We start from the raw sequence: 25,292 nt of genomic DNA on the forward strand, positions 1-25,292 counted from the left end.
TAGGAGGCTGAGGCAGGAGAATGGTGTGAACCCAGGAGGTGGAGCTTGCAGTGAGCTGAGATGGCGCCACTGCACTCCAGGCTGGGTGACAGAGCCAGACTCTGTCTCAAAAAAAGGCGTTGGCCGGGCGCGGTGGCTCATGCCTGTAATCCCAGCACTTTGGTAGGCCAAGAGGGGCGGATCACGAGGTCAGGAGATCGAGACCATCCTGGCCAACCCAGTGAAACCCCGTCTCTACTAAAAACAAAAAAACTAGCCGGGCGAGGTGGTGGGCACCTGTAGTCCCAGCTACTCGGGAGGCTGAGGCAGGAGAATGGCGTAAACCCGGGAGGAGGAGCTTGCAGTGAGCTGAGATCCAGCCACCGCACTCCACCCTGGGTGACAGAGCGAGACTCCATCTCAAAAAAAAAAAAAAAAAAAAAAGCGTTAAACAGGGTTCTGTGCAAGAAGGCTCACACCGGCTCATTCTTTTAGCAAAAAACTGTGCTACATCCGTAAAACACTACACTACGCGGCTGCAAAAAAGGACACACCACTGAAAAATTGGCAAATGGATAAATCTCACAAACATGCTGAAAAAAGAAGGCAGACAAAAGAGTACTTCACATAGATTCTCTTTATAAGACCACTCTAATCTATTATCACAGAAAGCGGATTAATAGTTCACTGGTGAGCAGGGAAAGGAGGTTGACTTCAGAGAAGCACAAAGAAACCTTCTAGAAGGGTGGAAATGGGCTAGGCGTGGTGACTCACACCTGTAATCCCAGCACTTTGGGAGGCCAAGGCGGGCGGATCACCTGAGGTTGGAAGTTTGAGATCAGCCTGGCCAACACAGTGAAACCCTGTCTCTACTAAAAATGCAAAAATTATCCAGGTGTGGTGGTGGGCACCTGTAATCCCAGCTACCAGCCTGGCCAACACGGTGAAACCTTGTCTCTACTAAAAATGCAAAAATTAGCCAGGTGTGGTGGTGGGTGCCTGTAATCCCAACTACTCGGAAGACTGAGGCAGGAGAATCGCTTGAACCCGGTAGTCGGAGGTTGCAGTGAGCCAAGATCGCACCACTGCACTCCAGCCTGGGCAACAGAGTGAGACTCCATCTCAAAAAAAGATAAAAGAAAGAAACGGTGGAAATGTTTTATATCTTGATTGGGGGTGTTCGGGGTTATACAATTGTCAAAACTCATCAACCTATACTTAAAATGGATTCATTTTACTGTATATAAGTTGTAGCTTAACAAAGTTGATTTTTCTTGTATTTTATTTTTTCAAGAAGGCTCTCCCTCTCACTCCAGCACACAACAGGCTGCAGTGAGCTGTGGTGTGATCACAGCTCACTGCAGCCTCAAACTCCTGGGCTGAAGTAATCTTCCCACCTCTGCCTTCCGAGTAGCTGGAACCACAGGCACCATCACACCTGGATAATTTTTTTTAGTTTTTTGTAGAGACCGGGTCTCACTTTGCTGCCCAGGCTGGTGTCAGACTCCTGACCTCAAGCAGTCCTCCTACCTTGGCCTCCTAAATGCTGTGACAGGCACACACCACTGTGCCTGACCTAAAGTTGATTTTAAAACAAAAAAAATACATTTAAAAAAAAAGAGAAGGCCAAGTGCAGTGGCTCACACCTGTAATCCCAGAACTTTCTGAGGCTCAAGCAGGAGGATCACGAGGTCTGTAGCTTGAGACCAACCTGGCCAACATGGTAAAACCCCATCTCCACTAAAAATACAAAAATTAGCTGAGTGTGGTGGCACATGCCTGTAATCCCAGCTACTTGGGAGGCTGAGGCAGGATGATCACTTGAACCCAGGAGACAGAGGTTGCAGTAAGCTGAGATAGCACCACTGCACTCCAGCCTGGGCAACAGAGCGAGACTCCGTCTCAAAAAAAAATACATATATATGTTTGTATGTAAAAACACATACATATATATGCTTATATGTAAAAACATACATATATGCATGTATGTAAAACAAAACATGTATGCATTTATGTAAAAACACAAACATGTATGCATGTATGTAAAAACGCATGCGTGTGTGCATGCATGTAAAAATACATGTGTGTATGCATGCATGTAAAAATACATTCGTGTATGCATGCGTGTAAAAATACATACATATATGCATGCGTGTAAAAATATATACATATATGTATATATAAGGCCATGAGGACTGTGCAGCCTGATCACCATACCCGGTGTGCCTGAGTCCAAAGCCTATGATCTTGATGGCAAGAAAACGATGATGTAAAGGGGCTACAGGAGTTAATGGGGGCCCCAATAGCAAATACGTAAAATAGGCACATGGGGAAAAGACTGGAAGGAAAGAGGCTAAAATGCCTTCAAGGTCAGGCTGACGGGAGATGGATGTGATTCTCCTTATTGTTCTATTATGGTTTTATTTCAATCATAATAAGGGGAATTCTAACTCTTAAAAACGCTTTACTACGTTAATAGCTAAACATGGGAAATGACCCAAATACTCAGCAACAAAGGATCCGTTTAAAAGCGTGTGTGGCACGTCCATCCAGCAGAGCAGGGCGTGATTTCGTCCTCTTCCCGAAAAGGCCCAAAGGGAGAGGTGGAACTGCTGTGGGATTTTTTGAGGACGGGCTTCCCGGGAATTTTCCATTTCCGCTTTTCTTATTTTTCAATGTTATCTTACTACCTGGGTGACGTGTCAGAAGTTCAGGTTATTTCTACCATCAGAGCCTGGGGTGGAGGATACAGACCTCGCCCACTGCAGCTGCCCACAGCGCCCCGCCCGGCCCCTCCTGCCTCCTTCGTCCCGCACATCCGCTGCTGCCCTGACACACCGCGATTCCCTGGTGCCAGGGAGAGCCAGGGCAGAGGTGGCCCTGAGACGCCACGCAACAGGGAGGGCTAGAGCATAAGGCGGAGCGAGGTGCGCACTCGCTGTGACCTGGCAAACAGCTTCACCTCTCTGGGTCTCGGTTTCCATCCCGCGGGAGCAGGTACAACGAGGCCTGCGCGCATTGCCGCAGTCAGGCCTGCAAAAGCCGCCCGGGTGAGCAGCTCCCGGCCCTCCGCGAGGACTCCGGACAATCGAGCAGGGGCTCCGCCCTGGGACCCCCCCATCCTGTCTCGGGGGCGGGACCTTTGGGTGCGCCCGCGGTGGCGGCCCGCGCCCTGGGACGCCGGGTCCGCATCCGAGCACTGGGACAGCGTGCGGCCGCCTCACTGGCCGGCGCGGCTCTGCAGGGCCCTCCCGCAGCCAATCGCGGCCGAGGGGCGGAGCCTGGCCGGTGGAGCTGCGGGCCCGGTGCGGCTGCTCTAGTCTGAGCGCCCTCCGCTCGCCCGGAGAGAGACCCGGCCATGCAGGAGCCGCTGCTGGGAGCCGAGGGCCCGGACTACGACACCTTCCCCGAGAAGCCGCCCCCGTCGCCAGGGGACAGGGCGCGGGTCGGGTGAGTCGCTGGGTTGGGGACTGGGGGTGGGGCCTGGGGGTGGCTCTGGTTCCCTGCAGCCGGGGGCACGCTCCCACCCTGGGCCTCCCCTGACCTAGTCGCCACCGAGGGGCCATCTGGCTCCCTCCTGTCGCGGACACGCTACTCCTCTTTAAGGAACCGGTCCCCCTAAGGGAAGGAACGATCCACGGGAGTACCAGGCCCAGCCCCCTACTGCCACAGACAGGAAGACTGAGGTCCCAGCGAGCAAGGGGTCTGCCTGAGGTCACATAGCAAGCCTCCAGCCGCAGACCTGGGGGCAGAACCAGAGCCTCCTCTTCCGGAAAAAAGGCCCCAGCACCAGAGGCTCAGCCACCGCGATGAGCTAACAATGGCCTGGGAATTTCCCAGGGGAGCTGGGGCTCAGGCCCTGGGAACCTGAATGGCCTTGGACCCAGGCCTCCCCAGCACTGCCCGCTGAGCTGGGCAGCCACTGGGTTCAGAAAAGGCAATGGTTCCTGGAGGAGGGACTCAGAGACCCTGGTCCTTTTGTCCGCCACCATCACCAGGGCCCTGCAGAACAAAAGGGTGTTCCTGGCCACTTTCGCCGCAGTGCTCGGCAATTTCAGCTTTGGATATGCTCTGGTCTACACATCCCCTGTCATCCCAGCCCTGGAGCACTCCTTGGATCCTGACCTGCATCTGACCAAATCCCAGGCATCTTGGTTCGGGGTAAGGACCATCCTCAGAGGAGGGTGGGTGCAGGGAGCAGGGACCTGCTGAGCCTTGTCTCCAGCTAGGGACCTCCCAAATTCTCTACCTTGGGAGCCCCTCCAGGGCCCTGGTCCCCCCTCCCCCAGCCATCCAGGCCGCTGGTGGGTGGGGTAAAGCTACAGGATTCCTCTGAAATGAGGAACTGAAAGCCAGTAGAGAGAGTGAAGGAGCAGGTGGGGAGGTGGCTGTCAGGGTCTACACTAGGTGGGGTTGAGGCTTCCCCAGGTCCCCACACCCACAGTTGGCTGGATGGGGGCAAGGGTATCAGGTGTCAGTGGGGAGAGGCACTGGCTGGGGCAAGGAGGGTCTGCAGGACAGATTGTGGGCTGATGGAAAGGAAGATCCCAAAGTCCTGGAGTCTAGAATTACAATCTTAATAGTCTCAGATGTAGTTACAACATAGTAGTTAAGATAAGGTTTACTGAGCACTTCCTATGTGCCAGGCACATGTTGGGCACTGAACGTTCATTGACTCCCAGGGCCAACCCCACGAGGTAGAACTTGTGCTCTCCCCGTAAGACAGCCCAAGAAACCGAGGCTCAGACAGGCTGGGCAATGTGCCCAGGTCCCACTACCAGTTAGCAGAGTCCAGAGGGGGTCCCAGTTGCTGCTGTACAGGGAACTTAAGAACTTCCAAATCTTAAAGCCCAGGGCCTTCAAGTCACAGAATTCTCCTGTATTAAAATATTAGACATTTAAACATCAGGCTGGACAGAACCACTGTGTATATGTGGCAGCGCCTCTTCCTTAGAGCAGAACTCCCTGTTTGAGCATCCCTAACAAATGGCTGTCCCTTGAAGACAGGAGGCTCCCTGCTTCAAGTGCATGACTTGGCCAAGTGCTTGACCAGCTCCTGGGGTCGGCCTGGGGAAGAAGCTGTCCCTGGACTCTGATGAGAGTGGAGTGTGCAGTGCCCAGACATATCTGCCCTGCACCCCCTTCCCCTGCAGTCCGTGTTCACCTTGGGAGCAGCAGCCGGAGGCCTGAGTGCCATGATCCTCAATGACCTCCTGGGCCGGAAGCTGAGCATCATGTTCTCAGCTGTGCCGTCGGCGGCCGGCTACGCGCTCATGGCGGGTGCCCACGGCCTCTGGATGCTGCTGCTTGGAAGGACGCTGACGGGCTTCGCCGGGGGGCTCACAGCTGCCTGCATCCCGGTAAGGCCAGGCCTTCCCGCCCAGGGGCCCCAGTGCCTCTGTATTGGTGCTGAGCCTCCGTCTGACTAAGGCCTCCTGGCCTCCATGCCTTCTGGGCAATGAGAATTGTTTGCCTTCCCTGCGGATGCCCTCAGCTCACCCCCAGCAGGGCAGCTAATTTGGGGGAAATTGTCTCCAGGTCCCCAGCTGCCCCCAGTCTGGACTTTCCAAGCCTTCTACCCCATTTCTTGACCGGTCAGATGTATTACTCAATTGGAGAGAATCCGCATTGAGCAATGGGTAGGAGAGGGAAGTCCCTGCCCTACACCCTCCCTGAGACCTTCTTATCTTATCCGGTACTCCACACGGGGCCTGGTGAGCCCAGCAGAGGAGACAGAACTCACTGGGAGGCATGGACTCACCTGCTCAGCCCTGGAGCCTGGGAGCCCTCGGGCCTCCTTCCCAGCATCATGCTGCTCATTTCCGAGCTAAGTCCTTCCACCCACCTCACAGTTAGGGAAACAGAGGACAGAGGGAGATCAGGCAGGCCGCCCAAGGTCCTGCAGTGAGTCATGACCAGGACACAGCCCCACCAGAAAGCCTCCACTTCCCAGTTTCTGGGGTTCACAAGGGCTGCCCCTCCCATCTTGGCGGGGCCTAGGAACCTGCATTCTCAGCCAAACCTGGTGCGGCGGTTGTGTCTTGCAGGTGTACGTGTCTGAGATTGCTCCCCCAGGCGTTCGTGGGGCTCTGGGGGCCACACCCCAGCTCATGGCAGTGTTCGGATCCCTGTCTCTCTACGCCCTGGGCAAGTATGGCCCTGCACTCCTATGTGCAGGCTGGCAGGAGGGGTGGGTGCCGCCAAGGTAGACATGGGTGGAAAAGGAATGATTTGCCCCAGAACAGATCCTGGGCTGAGAGGCAAGAGATATGGCATCCCAGCCCCACTCAGCCAGCACCTTGCTGCGCACCTCCAGGCAGGGCCTGCCCCTCTAGCCACAGGCCCAGTCCCTAGCTGGGGCAGCCAGGGCTTCTCCTGGACCCACAGTCGCCAGACTATATTTTAACGGCAGAAAGCTTCCATCAAATGCCATCTCAGATGGGAAGTCCAGATAGAAAAGAAATCACAGTGCATGCAGCTGCTCAGTTGAGGGGGCACAGAGGTCTTGGGTGGAGGCCCACGGCCTTGCCTGCCCAGCCTAGTCCTTCCTCATCCTGCCCTGGCCCTAAGACTTTCCAAGGACTTCCCACTATGTGCCAGGGGCTGAACAATCCCTGCAGCCCCACCCTGCCTGGGGCAATCAGGGTAGGCTTCCTATAGGAGGTGGCCCTTGGACTAGACCTTAAAGGGCAGATGAGGTTATTCAGAGGCTCCAGAGGGAAAGGGCTCTGCCAGGCCTGGACCTGGCCCCTCACCCACTCCTCGCCCCTAGGCCTCCTGCTGCCGTGGCGCTGGCTGGCTGTGGCCGGGGAGGCGCCCGTGCTCGTCATGATCCTGCTACTCAGCTTTATGCCCAACTCGCCGCGCTTCCTGCTCTCTCGGGGCAGGGATGAGGAGGCCCTGCGGGCGCTGGCCTGGCTGCGCGGGACGGACGCTGATGTCCACTGGGAGTTTGAGCAGATCCAGGACAACGTCCGGAGACAGGTGCAGGAGGGTGTGCGCACGAGCCTAGCAGGCCCGCCTCCCACACTTCAGCTCTGTGTGGCCATGGAGGCTTTTCCTAGAAGACAGGACCACAGTAGTTCCTACTAATCCAAGTGCCTGGGTTGGGGTTGGGGGGCTGTCCCCAGAGCCTGGGTGGCCTGGTAAGCTGGTTCTTTCCTGGAGGAGAGAAAAAAGGGCGTCTCCCACCCAACCCCTGGCAGTCCAGGGCAGGATGGCGCCTGCCGGAGAGGCTGGCCCAACACCCTCAGTGGCGGCCTTATGTTTCAGAGCAGCCGAGTGTCGTGGGCTGAGGTACGGGCCCCCCACGTGTGCCGGCCCATTGCCGTGGCCTTGCTGATGCGTCTCCTGCAGCAGCTGACGGGCATCACGCCCATCCTGGTCTACCTGCAGTCCATCTTCGACAGCACCGCTGTCCTGCTGGTGAGAGCCCAGCCTCGGCCGGCACCCACCCACGGGGTCCCCTGGAGGCTGGCAGGGCAGGCCTGGCTTGGGAGGCACGGCCTGCTCCTACATTTACCCAACCCCCGGCCTTATCCACACCTGCTCTGTGCCAGGTGTCAGGGATGCCACAGCAAGATCTGAGATCTGGGCCATGTGGAGACAGTTCCTGTGCCTTCACCTCTTCTCAGAATGTGTTTAAGAAAAGCTTAAATGTTTTAAAATAAAATACTGGCATAATCCCAACACGAGACTGAGGCGGGAGGATCACTTAAGCCCGGGAGTTTGAGACTCCAGCGAGCCACGATCTCACCACTGCGCTCCATCCTGGTGACAGAGCGATACCCTGTCTCTAAAAACATACAGAAATTTTTAAAATTAAATAAAATACATGGGATTACAAAGGAAACCAGCTTCATAGAAAGGTGGACCCCTTGAGGCCATAAGCCCCAGGTTCAGAGCCCTGTGGCATCTGCCACTTGATGAGGGAAGTCACTTTCCCCTCTGAACCTCAACTTCCTCCTCTGCAAGAAGAAGATAGCAGCACATCTCCATAGGCCTGCCCCAAAGCTCACAGTGAGATGAGATTTGGAGATTAGTAACAGCATGGTTCGGCAAATCATCATCACGCCTGGATTCTGTGCCAGCTGAGTGTAGTGGTGGGCAGAGCAGACGTATGCCTCCCCAGGAGGCCCCATAGGCTCGGACAGTGTAGGTGCCCAGCATGCTACAGGTGCCAGGCCACTCAGTCCTGTGCTGAGCTGCTGGCCTGAGCCCCTGCAGTGCCGGCAGGGACAAGCTGGGTCCTGGAGGGGGATGGGAACAGCAGGCAAGTCCTTCAACCCTGGTGGCCTCCCTCCCCATAGCCCCCGAAGGACGACGCAGCCATTGTTGGGGCTGTGCGGCTCCTGTCTGTGCTGATTGCTGCCCTCACCATGGACCTCGCTGGCCGCAAGGTGCTGCTCTTCGTCTCAGGTAAGCACCCTGCAGCCAGCCCTCCTGCCCCACTCCTCCGCATGGGTCAGGGCTGGGCTGGGTGTGCAGGCCTGCCTCCGGGTGGGGCTGTGTGTCTGGGAACTGCAGGGCACCTGCCTCCATAGCATCAGCAGGGCCCTGGCCCTGGCCCTGGCCCTGGCCCTGGCCAGTGGCTCCAGAAAGGTCCACTGGGGCTCCAAGTGGATACACTGGCTGTGACACTCCATGGTGGGCATGGTGGGAACCTGACACGTGGCTGGAGACAGAGCTTGCTGCCCTGCTAGGGGTCTCTAGTCCCAGACACGGGCTGGACCACGCAAGTATCAAGGGGCTCTGTAGAAAGAACTCTGAGAGAAACAGCTGGCTCAGAGGGTCCTGGCCCCACAAGGCCACCTGTCTGTCCACAGCGGCCATCATGTTTGCTGCCAACCTGACTCTGGGGCTGTACATCCACTTTGGCCCCAGGCCTCTGAGCCCCAACAGCACTGCGGGCCTGGAAAGTGAGTCCTGGGGGGACTTGGCGCAGCCCCTGGCAGCACCCGCTGGCTACCTCACCCTGGTGCCCCTGCTGGCCACCATGTTCTTCATTATGGGTAGGTGTGGCGGTGGCTCAGAGGGGCAGGCTGTCTCGGGTGTTAAGGGATGGGTGATGTGTCCGGGGTGGCTGGAGAAGGGGGTCTCCAGCAGCTCAGTGGAGACAGACACAGCTGCCTCCAGTCGCCCCACAGGGCCTCAGCCTGCCTCCTCCTCCGAGCAGGCTATGCCATGGGCTGGGGCCCCATCACCTGGCTGCTCATGTCTGAGGTCCTGCCCCTGCGGGCCCGTGGTGTGGCCTCGGGGCTCTGCGTGCTGGCCAGCTGGCTCACCGCCTTCGTCCTCACCAAGTCCTTCCTGCCAGTCGTGGTGAGTGCTCAGCCCTGGGCCCCCAGGCCCTCTCTGACTAACTAGGACCCTTCTCAGTGCCAGGGGCTATGCCAAAGCCAGCTCTGTCAGGCCCCTCTCAGTGACCCTAGGAGATGAGCACACCCCCCCGAACTCAGAGGCCCCAGAGTGGTCACGTGACAGTCCGGCAAAGGCTCTTCATTACGAGAAACAGGAACAGGCTCAGGAGACTGTTCTGAGAAGTCAGGTTACCTCCCAGGCCAGGGCAGGACATGGCCCAGAACCCTGCCAGGAGCCCAGGAAGACCACCTCCCCACCGTGCTCCATCTCCCGCCCTCCTGGGCACTGGGTCTCAGCCGCACCCCCACACTACCCCCTTCCCCTCCCACATGCTTCCCCAACCCCTCCCACTCCCCCTGCCTCCTGATTCAAAACTATGGGCCCTGTGACCAGCCAGAATCCGTGAGGCCCAGGGTAAGTTCCCATGAGGAAGAAGCTGGCTAGGGCAGCCCAGGCCAGTGCCTAACCTGTCCCCGCAGTGGTCCCCTCAGTGGGGCTGGGGGAGGGCAGGCAACCCAGAGCGAGTCCATCAGCTTAGAGGGTCCAAGAAGAACCTGCGTGCCTACCAGGCTGTGGGGCGGGCCTCCTGTAGGCTGCGGCGTGGAACAGCTGGGACGCGAGCGCTGGGTAAGGGGAGTGGAGGGGCTACCTGAGCTGAGGCCAGAGGGCCCAGCCTCTGAGGAAGGCTGAGGGGCAGATGGGATGCAGACTTCAAGGGCCACAAACGGGGCTAAAGCCTTCAGATTTGTTCTGGGGGCAGTCAGGGAGCCCTGGTGTGGGGGAGCCGTCTCTGAACACAGGAAGGACCAGATGACGCTCCACACGGCTGGTTGCCACCAGCAGGGCCCATGAGCTCCTCCTGGGGCAGGAGGACCCTGGATCTTCTCCCTGTGACCCAGCCCCACTCTCCACCCACAGAGCGCCTTCGGCCTCCAGGTGCCTTTCTTCTTCTTCGCGGCCATCTGCTTGGTGAGCCTGGTGTTCACAGGCTGCTGTGTGCCCGAGACCAAGGGACGGTCCCTGGAGCAGATCGAGTCCTTCTTCCGTACGGGGAGAAGGTCCTTCTTGCGCTAGGTCAGGGTCCCTGCCTGGAAGGGGCCAAACCCCCAGTGGCTGGGCCTGTGTTGGCTGCAATCCTGCACCCTGGGACCAAGAAGCAGCAGTCATCCCTGCCACCAGCCAGAGCACAGGAAGAGCAGCGTGATGGGGCCTCAGCAGCGCGTGGCCCTGGCTCTGGACAGGTAACACTGCTGTCCAGCCACAGCCCTAGCTCAGGCGGCCCACAGTGCTGCACGTAGCCATGGGCCACAGGAGAGCACACAACCCTGCGTCCAGGGACACGGCCCTGCTGGGTGACCTCAGACCTAGTCCTTTACCCTTGCGTGAAGGACACACCCCACAGAAGGCTACGGGGAGGACTGAGAGGACAGGGCTGGAGGCAGCCAAGTAATGTAGTCATATCGTCACGTTCTGATCTGGTGGCATCTGGCTGTGCAAGGAAGACCCAGCTCTGCCCCCACCCCCCCAAGTCTTGTGGACACCACAGGGAACATCCTGGACTTCAAAAGCCAGGGCAGGCCAGGCGCAGTGGCTCATGCCTGTAATCCCAGCACTTTTGGAGGCCGAAGCAGGCGGATTACCCGAGGCCAGGAGTTCAAGACCAGCTTGGCCAACATGGTAAAACCCCGTCTCTACTAACAAATACAAAAAAGCCAGGTGTGGTGGCGCACACCTGTAGTTCCAGCTGCTTGGGAGGCTGAGGCAGAATTGCTTGGACCCGGGAGGTGGAGGCTGCAATGAGCTGAGATCATGCCATTGCACTCCAGCCTGGGCGACGAGAGGGAAACTCCATTCCCCCTGCCCCCCGCCCCCCCACACACACACACAAAATGCCACGGCAAAGGACCTGGTGTGGCCACTTCCTCCTGCCCCAGCCCAACCTCTGGGAACAGGCAGCTCCTATCCGCAAACTGTGTTCACCCTTTTATAAAAATAAAGGAACTGGGCCTGTAGCCCTAGCAAGGAAAGAGTGGGGTCTACTCCAGGAGGGAAGCCCCCACAGCAGCCAGGCTAGACCTGAACCAGCCAAGGTTGCCAGGGCCACTGACTGCTGATCCACAGCCAAGCAGGGCAGGGAAGAGGCTGCTGTGAGGGGAAGCCCACAGCGAGGCCCGCCCTTAACAGGCTCCTCTTCCTAACTGTGTGACCTTGAGCAGGTCACTTTCCTTGTCTGTGATGCCAGAGGCAGCCTCGGGATAGGACCTGTAGTTATTTCCTGGGCCAGCGGCTCCTGCCTGGCTTCCACACACACACACAGGCACCAAAGCAGAAGGGAGTAAGGACAGGCACGCAAGCCACGGCCACACTTTATTGCTCAAGACGCACACAGAACCCAGAGGTGCAGACAAGGGGGAAAGAGCGCCACACACAGCCCAGACGAGGCAGGAGTGGCCCGGCCGCTGGAAGAGACGTTCCTTGCAAGGCAGGGCCCCTGCTGGACAGCACACTCCCTGGGAGACAGGGTCAGAGGCCCCAGGTCCGCACAGCTGCAGACTTGCTGGGAACCTGGGACAGGTGACCCACCCGCTCTGGCCTGTGGCTGAGGGCCTTCCACCTCTGCATCCAGCAGTACACCCACCATTTCCCCACGGGACACAGGGGCAGCCTTCCTTGATCCACAGCCAACCCTTCTCCTGCTGTCTCTGGCTGTCACTGAGGCCCCTCTGGCAGGGGCAGCAGCAGGCAGGCCAGGCAGAAGGGGACCCGGGGCCCCACTACCTGGGTAGGAATGAGCAGAGGGCGGGCAGAGCCCTTGCTTCTCGTGGGAGGTAGACAGGTCTCACTCACTGCATACATGGGACAAATGCATGCACGCACACACATACATATATATACACACACACAGCCCTTTGAACCCAGCACTGGCCTGAGGAAAGTGGCCCCGGAGGAACCCTGAAGGCACGTGTCCACCAGGCTATAATGCCCCTGCCACCCTGGGGCTCAGCTGGCCAGACTCCCGGGGGTGGGGTGCTGCTGACCCAGGACAAGTCCCCAGGGCAGTACTGGGCAGGACCCAAAGAACCCCACACCCAGCCCACCAGCCTGCCACTCCCAGCCTCAGACACAGATGCGCCCAAGAGGTGTTCCTGGGAAACAGTCCACTTAGCAAGACCCAGTACCTCTGCTCCTGAAGCTCAGCACAGGCCCAGCCTGGGGTCAGACCCAGATGGAATATCTTCCATGCCCTCCCACTTCTGCCAAGCCCCACCCAGGCTAAGCCAGGCCTGACCAGGCACCTGCCCGACGGCCAAGAGCCAGCCTCACAGTCAGAGAGGCCAGCGGGCTGAGGCCACGGGGCAGAGGGAATACGGGGATGCACTTCCTGGGCACCAGCTCTCTGTGTCCTCCCTGGGTAGGCCTGGCTCCAGATGGCCTGGCATCCGGGGCAGTGAGGACAGCTCTGTGTGGGGAGGTGACTGTGGCCTCTGCCCAGTTCTTAAAAGGCAGAGGCTCCCTGAGGGCAGGGCTTGGGCAGGCCGGCAGGAGAACCTGAGTGGGTGCTGAGGTCAGACCCACTGGCCCACTAACGGGGCTGGGCTGCGGCTGACATGATGGGGCCACACCAGGGAGAGGGTGGGCACCCTCAGTGATGCCAGGGAGAGCCTGCTCTCCCCACTTCCTTAGCACCAAGGCCAGCGGGTGGGGGGGAGTGATGGGCAGAACCTAGGGGCCTTAGCAGGCCCAGGGAGCAGGGGCAGCTGCGGGGTCTTGGGGTGGCCTGTCCAAGGTTCCAGGAGTCGGCAGGGAGCATCCCCCACCCAGCTGTCCAGTCACTGCCAAGGCTGCAGTTCCAGGTACAGGGATGCACCTTAGGGGCCCTGTGGGCTTCTTGAGGAGGCGGGGTGGCAGTGGGGGCTGCACCCTAAGCAGCGGTGGGAGGTTGCTGGCAGTGGCAGGCTGTCCCGGACCCTGGGGCTGTACCTGCCAAGAGAGCTGGGGGAGGTCCCTCTGCCCAGTGTCCAGGTGGCAGGGTCCCACTTGCACCTCCCCTCAAGCCAGGACCAGCATCTCCAGGGGAGGCTGCTCCCAGGTCACTGGCAGCCCTGTCTGTGGTGTGAGGTCTGCAGACCCACCCAGTGGAGGAGCAAGGCCAGCTGGTGTCCACACAGCTGCTGCAGGCTCTGCTCGGCTCTGCCTCAAGTCCAGCAGCCCAGACTCTCACACCAGCAGCCAGGGGCTCCTGGCTTAAGCAAGTCTGGAGAAGGGAGCAGAGGACTCCAGGTGTAGGGGCAGGTGCAGAAGCCCCTCTCCAGGCTGTGCCTCAGTGTGGACAGTCCAGGCCTCACTTGGACTCACACAGAGCCAGAGGAGGGGGCAGGGAGGGAGGGGTGCCCAGCCCTTCACAGCTCCCCCTCCAGGGTCTCCGCGAGCTTCTCCTCATCTGCCTGCTGCCTCTGCTGCTGGATCCTAGCGTAGGAGATCGCATCGCCCCTGGGGAGAGAGAGAGGCAGCGTCACGTGGAGCGCCAGCCCCATGCCCACAGCCCTCCTGACCACTGCCCGCTTCCTGCCCTGTGACCCAAGTGTGACCTGCAGGCATTCTGATTTCCCCAGAGACAACTGCTGGGGTGGCAAAGGCCTGTCTTGTCCCCTCTGAGAGGGGCCCAGGCTTCTTGGGATGCTGAGCTGAGAAGGAACCAGCCTCAGTCTGGGCTCTGCAGGAGAGGGTGGCAACTGACTACAATGCCCGGTGCAGACCCGGGAGGGGAGGGGGCTCCCACCAGTCATATGTCTGCTATCCTTGCTGCAGGCCGTGACAGGGCAAGACTGGGCCACGCAGAAGTGTTGTGAATCCTCTGTCTTCACCTGCTAGAGCTGAGCCCTGGAGGCACCGGGAGTCACTGGGACCTCTGCCTCAGTCTCCACTGGCTAAAAGGGGCCACTCTCAGACCCTCCTCACTGAGGGACTTCGGTGGGGGAGGCGGCGGGGGGAAGGAAGGCCCTGCCCAGGGGCTGGGCCCAGCAGACGCACTTTTTGCCCAGAGCAGAGAGTCCGTACAGCACCCCCGTGGCAAAGGCGATGGCGTTGCCCAGCAGCGTGGTCAGGGTCAGGTTGATGACGATGGGAACAACTGCCATCCTGGGGGGGAAGCAGAGGTCAAGGGGGGCTGTCCGGCCCCACAGCCACCACATCCTTCCCTGCTTCCCAGACTCGGCCCAGCCGCCTTTCTAGACACCCAGGGCACAGGAAGGATCCCAAAAAATCAACTGAGACACAGCTTCAGAAAGTCCTTGATTGGCCCTGAACTTGTCTGTAAAACTGTTCCATTCTGGGAATAGGATCCAACGCTTTCATCAGATTTTTGAAGGGGTCTGTGGTCCCAAAAAGGGCTAACCAGTAACGAGATGGTCCAGTGCCCTCGCTATGACAGAAAGAGGCTGTGACAGAGAATCTGGCTTCCCATCCAGGCCCTACTAGCTTTGCGGGCAAGTTACTCAAAATCTCCACCGTGGAGAGGGGATCAAACTTTGTCTGAGGTCAGGCATGTTAACTACACAATGCTAAACACCACAGGCACTAAATAAATGCACTGAGTCCTAGAGTAACACCAGCTACATCGCCACAAGTAAGGTCCCCAGAATTCAACCACATGGAACACAGGGTCTCATGATGGGAGGGTCTCATCATGGGAGGGCTGCAGGCTGCGGGGTCTGCAGGGTCAGCCTAGATCTTGCTGCTGTTTGGCGTCACCTGGTGGCAGGGTCCACTGGGGCGTAAGCATCCCCGGGGCTGATTCTCCATCCTGGCTGGAATTTCCGGGCCAGCAGCAACTCCTAGGCTAAATGGGCCAGGAGGATACCTGCAGGTTGGAGAACAGCACTCTGTCCTGTCGCCTTCCCAGAGGAGGCTGCCTGTGCGGGAGGACGAGACTCATGGCCAATTGCATTCTACCTGAATTTCCATTCTTGTAGACATGTGGTTGTGAGATTTTTGTCATTAAAAAACTTCAAAATGATAACATAATAATAGAAATTACACAGAAAAAGAAAGACCACAGAGGGGAACCTTCTGACAAAAACAAAATTAAAGGCAGACAACAGGCTGGAAAAATAGTTGCAGGAAATACAACCAAGGATCATTGAATCTTTAATACAGAAAACACACTGAACTTGCTAAGCAAAACACTGAGGTTCCCACAGGTTAAAAAGGAAACTTGAAAATTTTCAAATCAGAAAATGCAATGGGAACATGCGGGAAAATATTTTTCCTCTTAGATAACAAATAGATAAATGCAAATGTGAAGTGGTGTGCAGCCCTGGGCAGGGGTGGGGGCGGAGGAGAGACTCAAGGGACCTCTTTGGAAAGCAACGTAGCCACGCGTCTTAAAATATTTTTAATGATCAGAATCTTTGACCCAGTAATTCCACACCTGAAAATAGATCTTAAGGAAATCATCATAAACACAGAAAAAGTTTTAGCAGACAGACGTTTACCACAGCTCGATTTACACCAGTTAAGAAATTAAGAAAATCATCCAGCTGAACGCACATTCCTGTATTGAAAGAATGTTATAAAATCTGTGGCGATGTTAAAATGCTTGTATCATTACACTACGTGAAAAAAGCAGGATACAAACTTATTCCTAATGGTTATAACTGTATTAAGAGCAGGCTTTTTAAAAAATGCCTGCAGATAGGAAGCACACACATCAGAAGATTAGCAGGCAGTGGGCTTCAAGTAACATTGTTCTATTTTCCAAATTATTGTTAATGAATTTCCATTATGGCTAGCATTTTTAAAATACAGTTTTTTAAACCCCTAGCGACATGACACTGCGTGTAGATAACAGCTTTGTGATCCTGTGTCCTTCGTGATTTAGATACGGCAGAAGATGGCTCCACAAGTAAGCATGTGGCTTGTGCTCTTACCATCAAAACTACCAGGCCTCTCTGAAGGGAAAGTAAGCTTGCATCTAGACGTCTTTCTAAAGATAACCTAGACAATAATAAATACTGTTGCCACCAGCCTCCTATGCACTAGAGGCATTATTCTAGAAGCTTCCATGTATTATACTTATCCTGAAATCAGTTCCATCTTATGACTCAGAGAAGTATTACATGTTGATTTCATTGTTAGAAATGGGAAAATTTTTAACGAGCGTATTTAGAGGGCAACCACATTTTCTGCTCTGCAACCTGCTTCTCCCCTTTCACGTCAGGACATCTAGATGAACCCACTCTTCGCAAAGGCTGCAGAGAAACATGTCCTACAGACCTACTATCACCTGGTTAACAACTCCCAGGGGATGGACCAAAATTCCAGACGCTTCCCATTTCTCTCAACTGCACGGAATGCTGCCACACATGCTTATATACCTCTGAACCTTCCAGTGACTACAGCACAGCGACAGCTGAGTTCCCGGGTGCAGCACCACTGGGGCATGTTTTGGCAGCTATCAGCAAAGGCAATCCCAGTTTACACTTTTACAGAGAGGAACTGAATACACTGCCCACCCTCACCTGACTTTTGGGTCCTATTTTGCCAGTGGGGTTTTGGGGAACTGTGTCACAGGACCCTGCCCAGTAGCCCCTCACCCGCAGTAGAAGACAGCCTTCTGCCAGGAGCGCAGCCGGTCCACCTTCTCTGCCACCGTGTTTGCAAACTCGATGAACTGGCAGCAGAAGGGCGCCTCGCACAGCAACAAGATGAAGGCATTCATGCTGCAGGGACCAGGGCAGGAGAAAAGCAGCAACTGACAATCCCAGGAGGATGAGGGCGGCCCCCAGTGCCAGTGCCATAAGGAATGCCACCTCTCTCACCCTCCTGCCCTCATTCCTCCTCCTCTGGGAAGCCGCCCGGCTGCTCCAGGGCACCTGCTTGTACCCCTTGAAGAGCCTGTGCTGAAGACTCCAGCACTCCCCAGCTGCTCCTGCACCATCTCCCCAGCTGAACTGAACACTCCTAGAGGGAAGCCCCTGGGCTTCAGCTTCCCTTTCTCCTCCTCCTGTGTGAGAGGGAGGAAAGAGGACCCCACATCATGGCACTGCTGTAACACTGCAGCGGGTTCATCCGCAGATGGAGCACTGGCAGCTGCGTCCTCTGTCTGCTGTTAGTATTATTGCCATGGCCATCAAGAGCCGTCAGTGGCACCACCACCAGGAAGGCTGCCCCACCAGGGAGGCAGAGAGCTGGAGCCATGCAGTCCCGAAACAGTCACGGAGAGCTGCCCACACACCCGATGCCACTGGCCCCAGGCTCAGGGACACCCAGGGGAAGCCCACGCTGGGAAGGAAGAACTTTAGCAAGTCCTTGCGTCCAGCCCCATGTTTGGGGTGGGAACAGCTACGCCACTGGTGATGGAGGGTGTCTGCTGTGGTCATGGTATTCTCTATGCGTGGGTAACAATCAGTTACCAGACACTGAGCCAGGCCCTTCTGTCTGTCCCCAAGCCTGGGAGAAAAGTGCCATCATTATGCCTGTGTAACAGAAATGCAGGCTCAGGACACCCAAGAGCCACCCCGAGCCCGGGGCAGGCACTCTCTTTGCAACTCTTAACCACTGCACGCCGCCCCAAGCCTCCCACACACCAGGCCTCCAAGCACTGGCTCACTCTGTGCTGGGCCAGCCCCTTCCACTTCAAACTCAGCCAGGCTCCGACTCCACCCCCTGAAGCTGGGCCAGGCGCCTCTCTGTCCATCCCCTTTCCCTATCCACCACTGGCCAGTACAGGCGCTGGGGACCCCGCCACAGCAGGCCCCCGAGGCTCTCCACTGGCCATAGGTCACTGAGGATGGGATCTGAATCGCGTCCAGCTCTGTGCCCCTCAAGGCACCAAGCCCCACGAGGACAGTCAATTCCTGGTTACAACCACTTCTCATGTGCCCCAAGCCGCATGGGCCTGCCCTCACCCCACCTTCCCTTCCGATGGGATGGCGCCACCCTGGCAGGAGGTGGGCATGGAACGCACATGAGGGTGTTCTGACCACGGGTTCCCGTGACAACTCCGACCCGCCTTTCCCATCTATCTTTAGCACAGCTCCGACTTAGAGCGTCCTCTCCCAGCAGACCATCCAACCCAGTGCTCAGCCAGCCCCAACGAATGGCCTTCCCCACTCCAGTCCTGGGAGCTCCCAGAGGGTGAGGGCCCCAGTGTAGTGCACTTGGCATCTGCAGTCTCAGCGGATGCTCCAGAAATGTCTGGAGCACTGATGGCCTCACCCCTGCACTGGATGAAGGCCAGGATGGGTGTTCCCTGGGCCCTGACCTCTCATTAGGAAACCAAATGTGGTGGGGATATGAAGGGAAAGAAGCCCCATGCTGTGGCCAGAAACCCACAAGCCCTGAGGCGCCCAGGCTGGAGCCTGTAACCATGGCAACCACAAGGATGCCCACTCCCATGGCCCCTGCCACTCCTCTGCCCCAGGAGGCGCCCCACAGACTCCCGACCAGCAAGACCCCTGGGGCAGGACGGCAATGTGCTACTCACATCATCCACACGCCGGCCGCAATGTTCACAGGGTGGATGGTGATGCAGTTGAAGAGGCCAGAGATCGCGCAAGCTTGAAACAAGAGAGACGGGCAGGAGTCAGCAAGGAGTCAGGGGGAGCCTGCTGGGATGGCAGCCTCGGGAGATGACTGGAAAGGACGAGAGTCTCTGCGGATGCTCAGCACACAGTTCTCACAGCACCCAGAAGCCTGCCCTCTATCATCTGAGATAGGTGGGAGATGCAGAGAGGTGCAGCGCCTTGCCCCAGGCCCCACAGCAAGGTGGCAGCAAGGTGGCAGGTGGATCTCACGGCACCCTCTCTCCGCTCCAGGGCTCAGAGGAGCTGGCCCTTTGACCCCAGCTACATCAATACCCACCTCAAAGGGAGGTGAGGATTAAAGGAGGATTAAAGAGAGAATGTCCCTCAAGGATTCAGGCCAGTGCTCCCCCAAGACTCAGCCTTTGGCAAGGGTCACTTGTCACCATTCACAGGGCCAGCCACACAAGAAGTCCTCTGACTCAGAAAATGTGGCTTGGATTTTAGTTGGGACAATGGGTACCTCTCTCAGAACACAGATGGGAACCAGGTAAGACCGAGCAGCAGTTCCAGCTCTAACTTCCTCACCAGCCCTGTGCCGCTGGTATGCTATCTTCATCTTCCCAGGCCCATTTCTCCTCTTGCACATGAGCAAGTCCCACAGCCCAGCCACACACTGCTACAATGCCATGAGGCCAGGAAGGGGAGGGGGCGTCTTCCTCCACCCCAGAACGTGGCTTCTCTGATGCCCAGATGTGCAGCCTTGACTCCCCGCCTCCCTGCTGCACCTCACCAGCAGGGTCTCTTGCACCCAACTCCCTCCTCTACCCACAGCCTGCAGCCCGGCTTCACCAGGAACTCCAGGAGCCTTCAAGGAGGGTCCAAGGAGCTGGCTGCTGGGCAGGGAGCAAGCCCAGGCCATCACTGAGGGGGGGCCTTGGAGGCAGCAATTAGCAACCAGCTCATTAAATTTGCAGCAGCTCCTCTGCACCTGATCCCTCCACCTGGGTCTGGAATTCTGCCGTTTTCCATTTTCCCAGGTAACCTTATGCAGACAGCAGGCAAGGAAGCCAGATAAAGTGAGCCAAACTGCAGTGGGACTGCTTCATGGGCCCCAGGGTCTCCTTCTAAAACAAAGGACTCAAGCGTTGCACTGCTTCTCAGCACAGCCTTAGACATCTGCCTTCAGACAGCAAGGGGTTCCAGAACCACAGGTGCAAAGGGGCCTGCCTGCCCCAGCAGAGTGCCCAAAGGGCAACACGGCTCCCTGCCTCTCCGCTGTGCCTGGCCTCACCTGACAGCTCGGCTGTGCTTCCTGCTGCAGTCAGCATTTGGTCTCTAGCTCCAACCCTACCCCAGCTGTCCAACCCACAGCCAGCCTTGGGGGAGGACCAGATGTCAACCCAGACCAGCAGGCTCCAGCCAGGAATCCTTTAGCAATAAAGGGCTGGAGGATGTCCACTTGGAGACCTCATTGCTGGTATCTTCCACATGAGGGGGCTATCACCATACAATCCTGTCCCCTCCCAAGATACCACCTCCAGATGCTCTCAGGACCCAGGGTAGACCCTCTCCAGCTCCTCTCTCTGATCCCCTCACCCTGGAGGAGGAAAACTTTACCCCAAGGACCAGCCAGGCACACAACCCTTGTCTGAATTCCTGCTGCATCTCTAAAACACGCTGCGTTTTTGCATTCTACCCTGGAATACAGCATTTAATATTCACATAACTGTGCCCCCAAAATTCTGCAGATGCAACTGACAACTCAGGGCAATGCCACAGGTCTCTCCTGAAGCTTCATCTGTAGACCCAACAGAGCCCCAGGTACTCCCGGGAAAGGCACAGGCACCTCACTTTGAGAGTCACAGAACTGAATAAGACTCCAGGGCTAATCTGTGAGTCGGCAGGGTCACTGACCAAGAAGGAAGGAGGTGTGGCCTACAGGCCACAGTCAGGACCTTTCCTTTCTCACCACTAACCATGTCACCCCTCTGCACTGCTCACCCTAATCTGCGGGGAAAACAGCTAACCAGACATGAGAGGACTGGAACCAATGCCTAACTTCAAGCCCACCAGTCTCTCCTACACAGTCAAAAGTGTACTTGCCCTGAAGAGCAGTGGCACAAACCTGGGGACTCTTTGTGATTGGGGGGTAGGGCCTGTCCAACTGTATCCAGTTGCCTCCGGAAAAGGGCACGCCTAGCAAGGGCAGCACACTCCTAGCCCCGCACCCTCCTGCCTCAACATCCCTCCACCCTCAACCTCCTTCCACCCTCCACCCACCTGGAAAGGCTGTGGAACCCAAGGTGAAAAAATGGTCCTTCTGGCAGGAGAGCTGATGGGGTCTGCCCTGCCCAGGCCCAGATTTAGCCCTCTGTGCCAGTGTTTAAACCCTGCAGACATCCTCGACAGACATTCTTTTTTTTTTTTTTTTTTTTTTTTTTTTTTTTTGAGGCGGAGTCTCGCTCCTCGACAGACATTCTATAAGACCTTGCCCACTCCAGTAATTCACAAGGTTGAGGGCAGACAGGAAAGGAAAGGATATCATTCAGACAGACTTGTCTTTCCCTGGAAGGCCAGCTGTACAGCTTCCATTCACTCCTGGAGCAGACCTGCCTCCCTCTTTGTCCTTTTCTGGCTGCGCTTAAGAGCCTAGCTTCCCTGGGAGCCTAAGGTCAGGGTCTGTGCCTGGGATGCGTACGGAGAAGGGGAGGAGGGCCGGTGACAGGCGGCTAAGGCAGCAGCAACGGGGGAGAGCTGACAGCGGACAGAGGACCCAGGGAGAGGCCCGGCCCTCAGCTCACTGCCCCGCGGCCCCCGGGGGCCACCTAAGCCCTGACACCACCTGACCCTCAGCAAACTTCTGCCCAGTGGCTTCCTGCCAGAAATCTAGCTAGCCGTGCACCCGCCTCCCTTATAAACAATCCTCGCCCAAAGGTTAGCAACGTGGCTGCCGTCACCTACGCCCAAGTCAACAGTTGACGCTTACTACGGGCCAGGTGGGCATGCGCTCCGTGAGCATCACCGAGAAAGTCTCACAAAAGCCCCTGGGGGGCGAGGAAAGGGCTCAGTCACGTGCCCCAGGCCGGTGCCCCCCGCCCTGGGGTTTCTGGTCCCTCCAGGAATGTACCCAGAAGCGCTAGCCCAGCCCAGGCTACCAAGGCGCCCAGGCCCCAGCCGGTAACCGTGGCAACCCCAGGACGCCGGCTGCCGGCGGCCCAGCCACTCCTCCGCCCCGGGAGGCGCCCAGCAGGCCCCCGACCCCCAGCGGGTCCTTTCCCCTGGGGCCGCCGGGGCGGGGCGCGGCGGGGCGCGCATGCGCGGCGGGGCCGGCCCATCTCCCAGACCGGGTACTCACAGACTGCCCCCAGCACCCCCGACAGGCGACACAGCCAGCGGTACCACCACGTCATGCCCTCTTCCTGCGCGGGCGGCGCAGAGCTGGCGGGCGCCGCGGGCGCCCCACCTGAGCCGCTCATCTTGCCGCCGTCAGGCGCAGCTCACACCCCTCACAAAGGGCTCGGTAGCCGGCCGCGTCCGAACCGGCGCGCTGCCTTGTGGGAGAAGGAGCATATTAGCATAGGGGGCGTGGCTGTCAGGCTGCGGCGAGGCGCGCCCAAGGGGAGGCGGGTGCTCATTAGCCTAGGAAGCGAGACCCTCAGGCCGCGGCTAGGTGAGCTCGAGGGGTAGCAGGTGGTCATTATTGTAGGGCGCGGGACCCGCAGGCTGCGGCGAGGTGCTGCGGGGCCGGGGGGGAGTCGTTAGCATACGGGGCGGGGCTCGCAGGCATCGGAGAGGTGCGCCCGAGGGGGCGGGCGTCATTAGCATAGGGGGCGGAGGCCCGCAGTTTGCGGCGACTTACTCGCGAAGGAGGCGGGCATCATTAGCATAGGGGGCGGGGTTTGGCGGTGCGCGGACACCTTAGCTGTCAGACCCTCACACCAGGACACAGGGGTGGGGCTTCGCAGGAAGCTGGCAAATGCGCCAGCCTCGGAGTGGAATCCTGATTGGCTTTTCTTCCTGGATAGGAAGATGATAACTAGGGATGTCCAGCGGCTTGCGCAGATCAAGATAGAGCCAAGCGGGGCCAGCGAATCCCTGCCTTGCCATGGGATGGGTTTTCAAGCCAGGTCTGGACAGCTTATAAGAAAAAAACGCCGGCCAGTCTGCATGTTTTATTTATTGGTACCCGAGGAAATGGGGGCTGCCTTTCCAGAATCCCTACCTCCAACCCCCTAGCCTTTTGGACATTGGAGAAGACTCTAAAGTAGATACCTAAGATTGGAAACAGTTCGAATTGGAAAGCACTGAGACCAGAGGTCAACCCTCCAGGGCTGGCCAGACACGTAACAAATGTTCAATGACCGTCAGGTCCCTTCCTTTCCCTTCCAGGACGAGGGTCCTGGTCCTCCGGTACCCATGATTGGAGGGTCCAGTACTGGCCCCGCAGGCTGGCCTGAGCCTTAAGGAAGTCCTCGCTGAACTCCATCTCAGCCTGGCTGCTCTCTGACTCCCAATAGAGCACCTGCTGCCCATGGAACGTTGTGGTCCTCAAGCTGTGGATGTCCCGGATCTGAGAGAAAAGGGGCAGCCCAGAAGGACCGGCCATAAGTGATCATTAGCACTCACATTAATTAGCCCTTAATGTGCAGGGGCTCACAGATTCCCGATCACATTTAATGCTTACAAAGCCCTCCTAGGAGTACGCTGTTACTCTACCCAGAAAACTGAGCTCCAGGGAAGTTACATCACTTCCCCGAGGACACACAGTCAGGGTGCCAGAGCGGAGCCAGGCTGCCTCGTCTGGGGAAGCTGATACCCTGTAGAACACAGTTCTCCCAGGACACAGGAAACCTTAGGGAGGGTGCAGGGTGCTCCTCTGTCCAAGTCACATCAGACTGTAAAATTATGCTTCAGTCCTGGGTTAGCTGTCAGTCTGCATCAGAAAGGTCTTTACCATTCTTTATCATTTTGCTTTTTTTTTTGAGACAAAGTCTCACTCTGTTGCCCAGGCTGGAGTGCAGTGGTGCGATCTGGGTTCACTGCAGCCTCCACCTCCCGGGTTCAAGTGATTCTTGTGCCTAAGCCTCCCCAGTAGCTAGGATTACAAGCACACGCCACCACGTCTGGCTACTTTTTGTATTTTTAGTAGAGACAGGGTTTCATCATGTTGGCCAGGCTGGTCTCGAACTCCTGACCTCAAGAGATCTGCCCTCCTCAGCCTCCCAAAGTGCTGGGATTACAGGTGTGAGCCACTATTTCACTCTTGTAGGTAGCTCAAAAAACATTTCTTGGTGAATATGTGGAGGAAGCGCTCTTCTCCCATTCTTTCACTAATGATTTGGAGGGTTTGAGTCGGAAATAAACTGAAGGGGGTCTCCTAGTCCTGCCCCCGCTAGGGAAAGCTGTCCAGAATCACAGCACAAGTCCCCATGCTGGGCCTCACCGAGATGTAGCTGGCATTGGCTCCCTTGGTCCCATTGTCCATGTCAGTGGCCAGGGCATGGATAGCAATCCGGGCGTGCGGAGCCACATTAATGAAGAGCCGGCAGCCCCCTGCCTTACTCGTGGCTGGACTCACGATTTCACCCCAGGGCCCAAAGAGCTGCATGTCACATTCTGCAGGGGGAGCAAGTGGGACATAGAAACCCAGACAGACCGCTGATGCCACAGGCCAGGGCAACTCACAGCCAGGAAGCAGTGCAGGGCTGCATGGCACTGTGGTCAATATCGGGGTTCCCAGGCAAACCTTGCTGAACCCCACCTCTACCACTTCTTGGCCCTTTAGGCAAAGGCTAAATGTTCTGGGCTCTGGTTCCCTCCTCTGCAACTGAAGGAAACAATGGCATGCACTGAGCAGAGTGGTCTTTAGGACTCAATGATGTCACGTGTGCAAGAGTGTTTCACACTGAACCTGGCACCAAGGATAGGCTCCACCCATGGCAGCCACTGCTGTTCCTCAGAGCTCACTGGAGCCGCCACCTGCCTGTACCTCCTGCACCTCTTTCAAGGCAGGTGCCTGTGTGGGTGGGGCTGGGCTGGGAAGCGAGAATCAATGTGAACGATGACAGTGGGCTCATAGCCTTTTGGCAGGACCCAGCAGCACCTGTGCACTGAGGCATGTACCCAGCTCTCTGCCCAGGCAGGTGCTGGGGCAAGGAGGAGGCGCACTAGGTCTCTGCAGAGGCTAAGCCCATTGCCGCTAAGCCCCTGACACCTGAGGGAGCCGAGGAACCTCTGGAACCCACTAGGGAAGCCAACTTCAGCCAGCTTGGACTGTTGGGAGAGGGCAAGCCCCCCAGGACAACCGAGAGGGCTATCAGAGGGTATCTAGGGGGCCATGGGCAAGGCAGGGGTCCCTGAGGTGGCATCCTCTGAGGTGTGCTTGTGGGTGCACACGCATGTACAAGCATGTGTGCTCACACCAGT

General features: G+C 57.5%; 3 protein-coding genes across 7 annotated transcripts in view; 1 reads left to right on the top strand and 2 right to left on the bottom strand.

Moving 5' to 3' along the window:
• Nucleotides 1-2,785: 2,785 nt before the first annotated feature.
• On the top strand, nucleotides 2,786-11,368 carry SLC2A6 (solute carrier family 2 member 6). 2 transcript variants are annotated; one of them, XM_033238660.1, is made up of 10 exons: nucleotides 2,786-3,429; nucleotides 3,978-4,140; nucleotides 5,133-5,339; nucleotides 6,027-6,126; nucleotides 6,752-6,963; nucleotides 7,252-7,404; nucleotides 8,289-8,397; nucleotides 8,805-8,990; nucleotides 9,155-9,300; nucleotides 10,258-11,368. In XM_033238660.1, the coding sequence occupies exons 1-10, from the start codon at nucleotides 3,338-3,340 to the stop codon at nucleotides 10,411-10,413; spliced, it is 1,524 nt and encodes a 507-aa protein (XP_033094551.1). In that variant the 5' UTR covers nucleotides 2,786-3,337; the 3' UTR covers nucleotides 10,414-11,368. The 2 variants fall into 2 exon arrangements, with proteins under 2 accessions (XP_033094551.1, XP_033094553.1); XM_033238662.1 differs by lacking the exon at nucleotides 8,805-8,990.
• Nucleotides 11,369-11,674: 306 nt separating this feature from the next.
• Nucleotides 11,675-22,478, bottom strand: CACFD1 (calcium channel flower domain containing 1). 4 transcript variants are annotated; one of them, XM_033238665.1, is made up of 6 exons: nucleotides 22,222-22,442; nucleotides 18,827-18,899; nucleotides 16,935-17,060; nucleotides 14,371-14,478; nucleotides 13,929-14,053; nucleotides 13,682-13,830 (listed from the first exon to the last, which is right to left on the bottom strand). In XM_033238665.1, exons 1-6 carry the CDS (start codon nucleotides 22,340-22,342, stop codon nucleotides 13,682-13,684), a joined length of 702 nt encoding a protein of 233 aa, XP_033094556.1. In that variant the 5' UTR covers nucleotides 22,343-22,442. The 4 variants fall into 4 exon arrangements, with proteins under 4 accessions (XP_033094554.1, XP_033094555.1, XP_033094556.1 ...); XM_033238663.1 differs by lacking the exon at nucleotides 13,929-14,053 and having other exon boundaries at nucleotides 11,675-13,830; nucleotides 22,222-22,439; XM_033238666.1 differs by lacking the exon at nucleotides 16,935-17,060 and having other exon boundaries at nucleotides 22,222-22,478.
• A 547-nt stretch (nucleotides 22,479-23,025) lies between these two features.
• Nucleotides 23,026-25,292, bottom strand: part of ADAMTS13 (ADAM metallopeptidase with thrombospondin type 1 motif 13) — a 42,510-nt gene continuing 40,243 nt past the window's right edge. Inside the window, 3 exon segments of the mRNA XM_033238667.1 lie at nucleotides 23,026-23,259; nucleotides 23,262-23,436; nucleotides 24,310-24,482. Of these exon segments, the coding sequence (XP_033094558.1) occupies nucleotides 23,231-23,259; nucleotides 23,262-23,436; nucleotides 24,310-24,482 (377 nt within the window). The 3' untranslated portion in view covers nucleotides 23,026-23,230.

The sequence above is a fragment of the Trachypithecus francoisi genome, unplaced genomic scaffold (genome assembly GCF_009764315.1).
Source record: "Trachypithecus francoisi isolate TF-2019V2 unplaced genomic scaffold, Tfra_2.0 Lachesis_group16, whole genome shotgun sequence".
Taxonomy (NCBI): Eukaryota; Metazoa; Chordata; class Mammalia; order Primates; family Cercopithecidae; genus Trachypithecus; species Trachypithecus francoisi.

Bases quoted from the DNA above. Each gene is read 5' to 3' on its own strand.
- SLC2A6 (XM_033238660.1), top strand. From the start codon at position 3,338: ATGCAGGAGCCGCTGCTGGGAGCCGAGGGCCCGGACTACGACACCTTC. The intron at 4,141-5,132 runs GTAAGGACCATC...CTTCCCCTGCAG, and splicing joins CCCAGGCATCTTGGTTCGGG to TCCGTGTTCACCTTGGGAGC. The intron at 5,340-6,026 runs GTAAGGCCAGGC...TGTGTCTTGCAG, and splicing joins TCACAGCTGCCTGCATCCCG to GTGTACGTGTCTGAGATTGC.
- CACFD1 (XM_033238665.1), bottom strand. From the start codon at position 22,342: ATGAGCGGCTCAGGTGGGGCGCCCGCGGCGCCCGCCAGCTCTGCGCCG. The intron at 14,479-16,934 runs GTGAGGGGCTAC...CTTCCCCCCCAG, and splicing joins AAGGCTGTCTTCTACTGCGG to GATGGCAGTTGTTCCCATCG. The intron at 13,831-13,928 runs GTCACACTTGGG...CTCTCTCCCCAG, and splicing joins GGAAATCAGAATGCCTGCAG to GGGCGATGCGATCTCCTACG.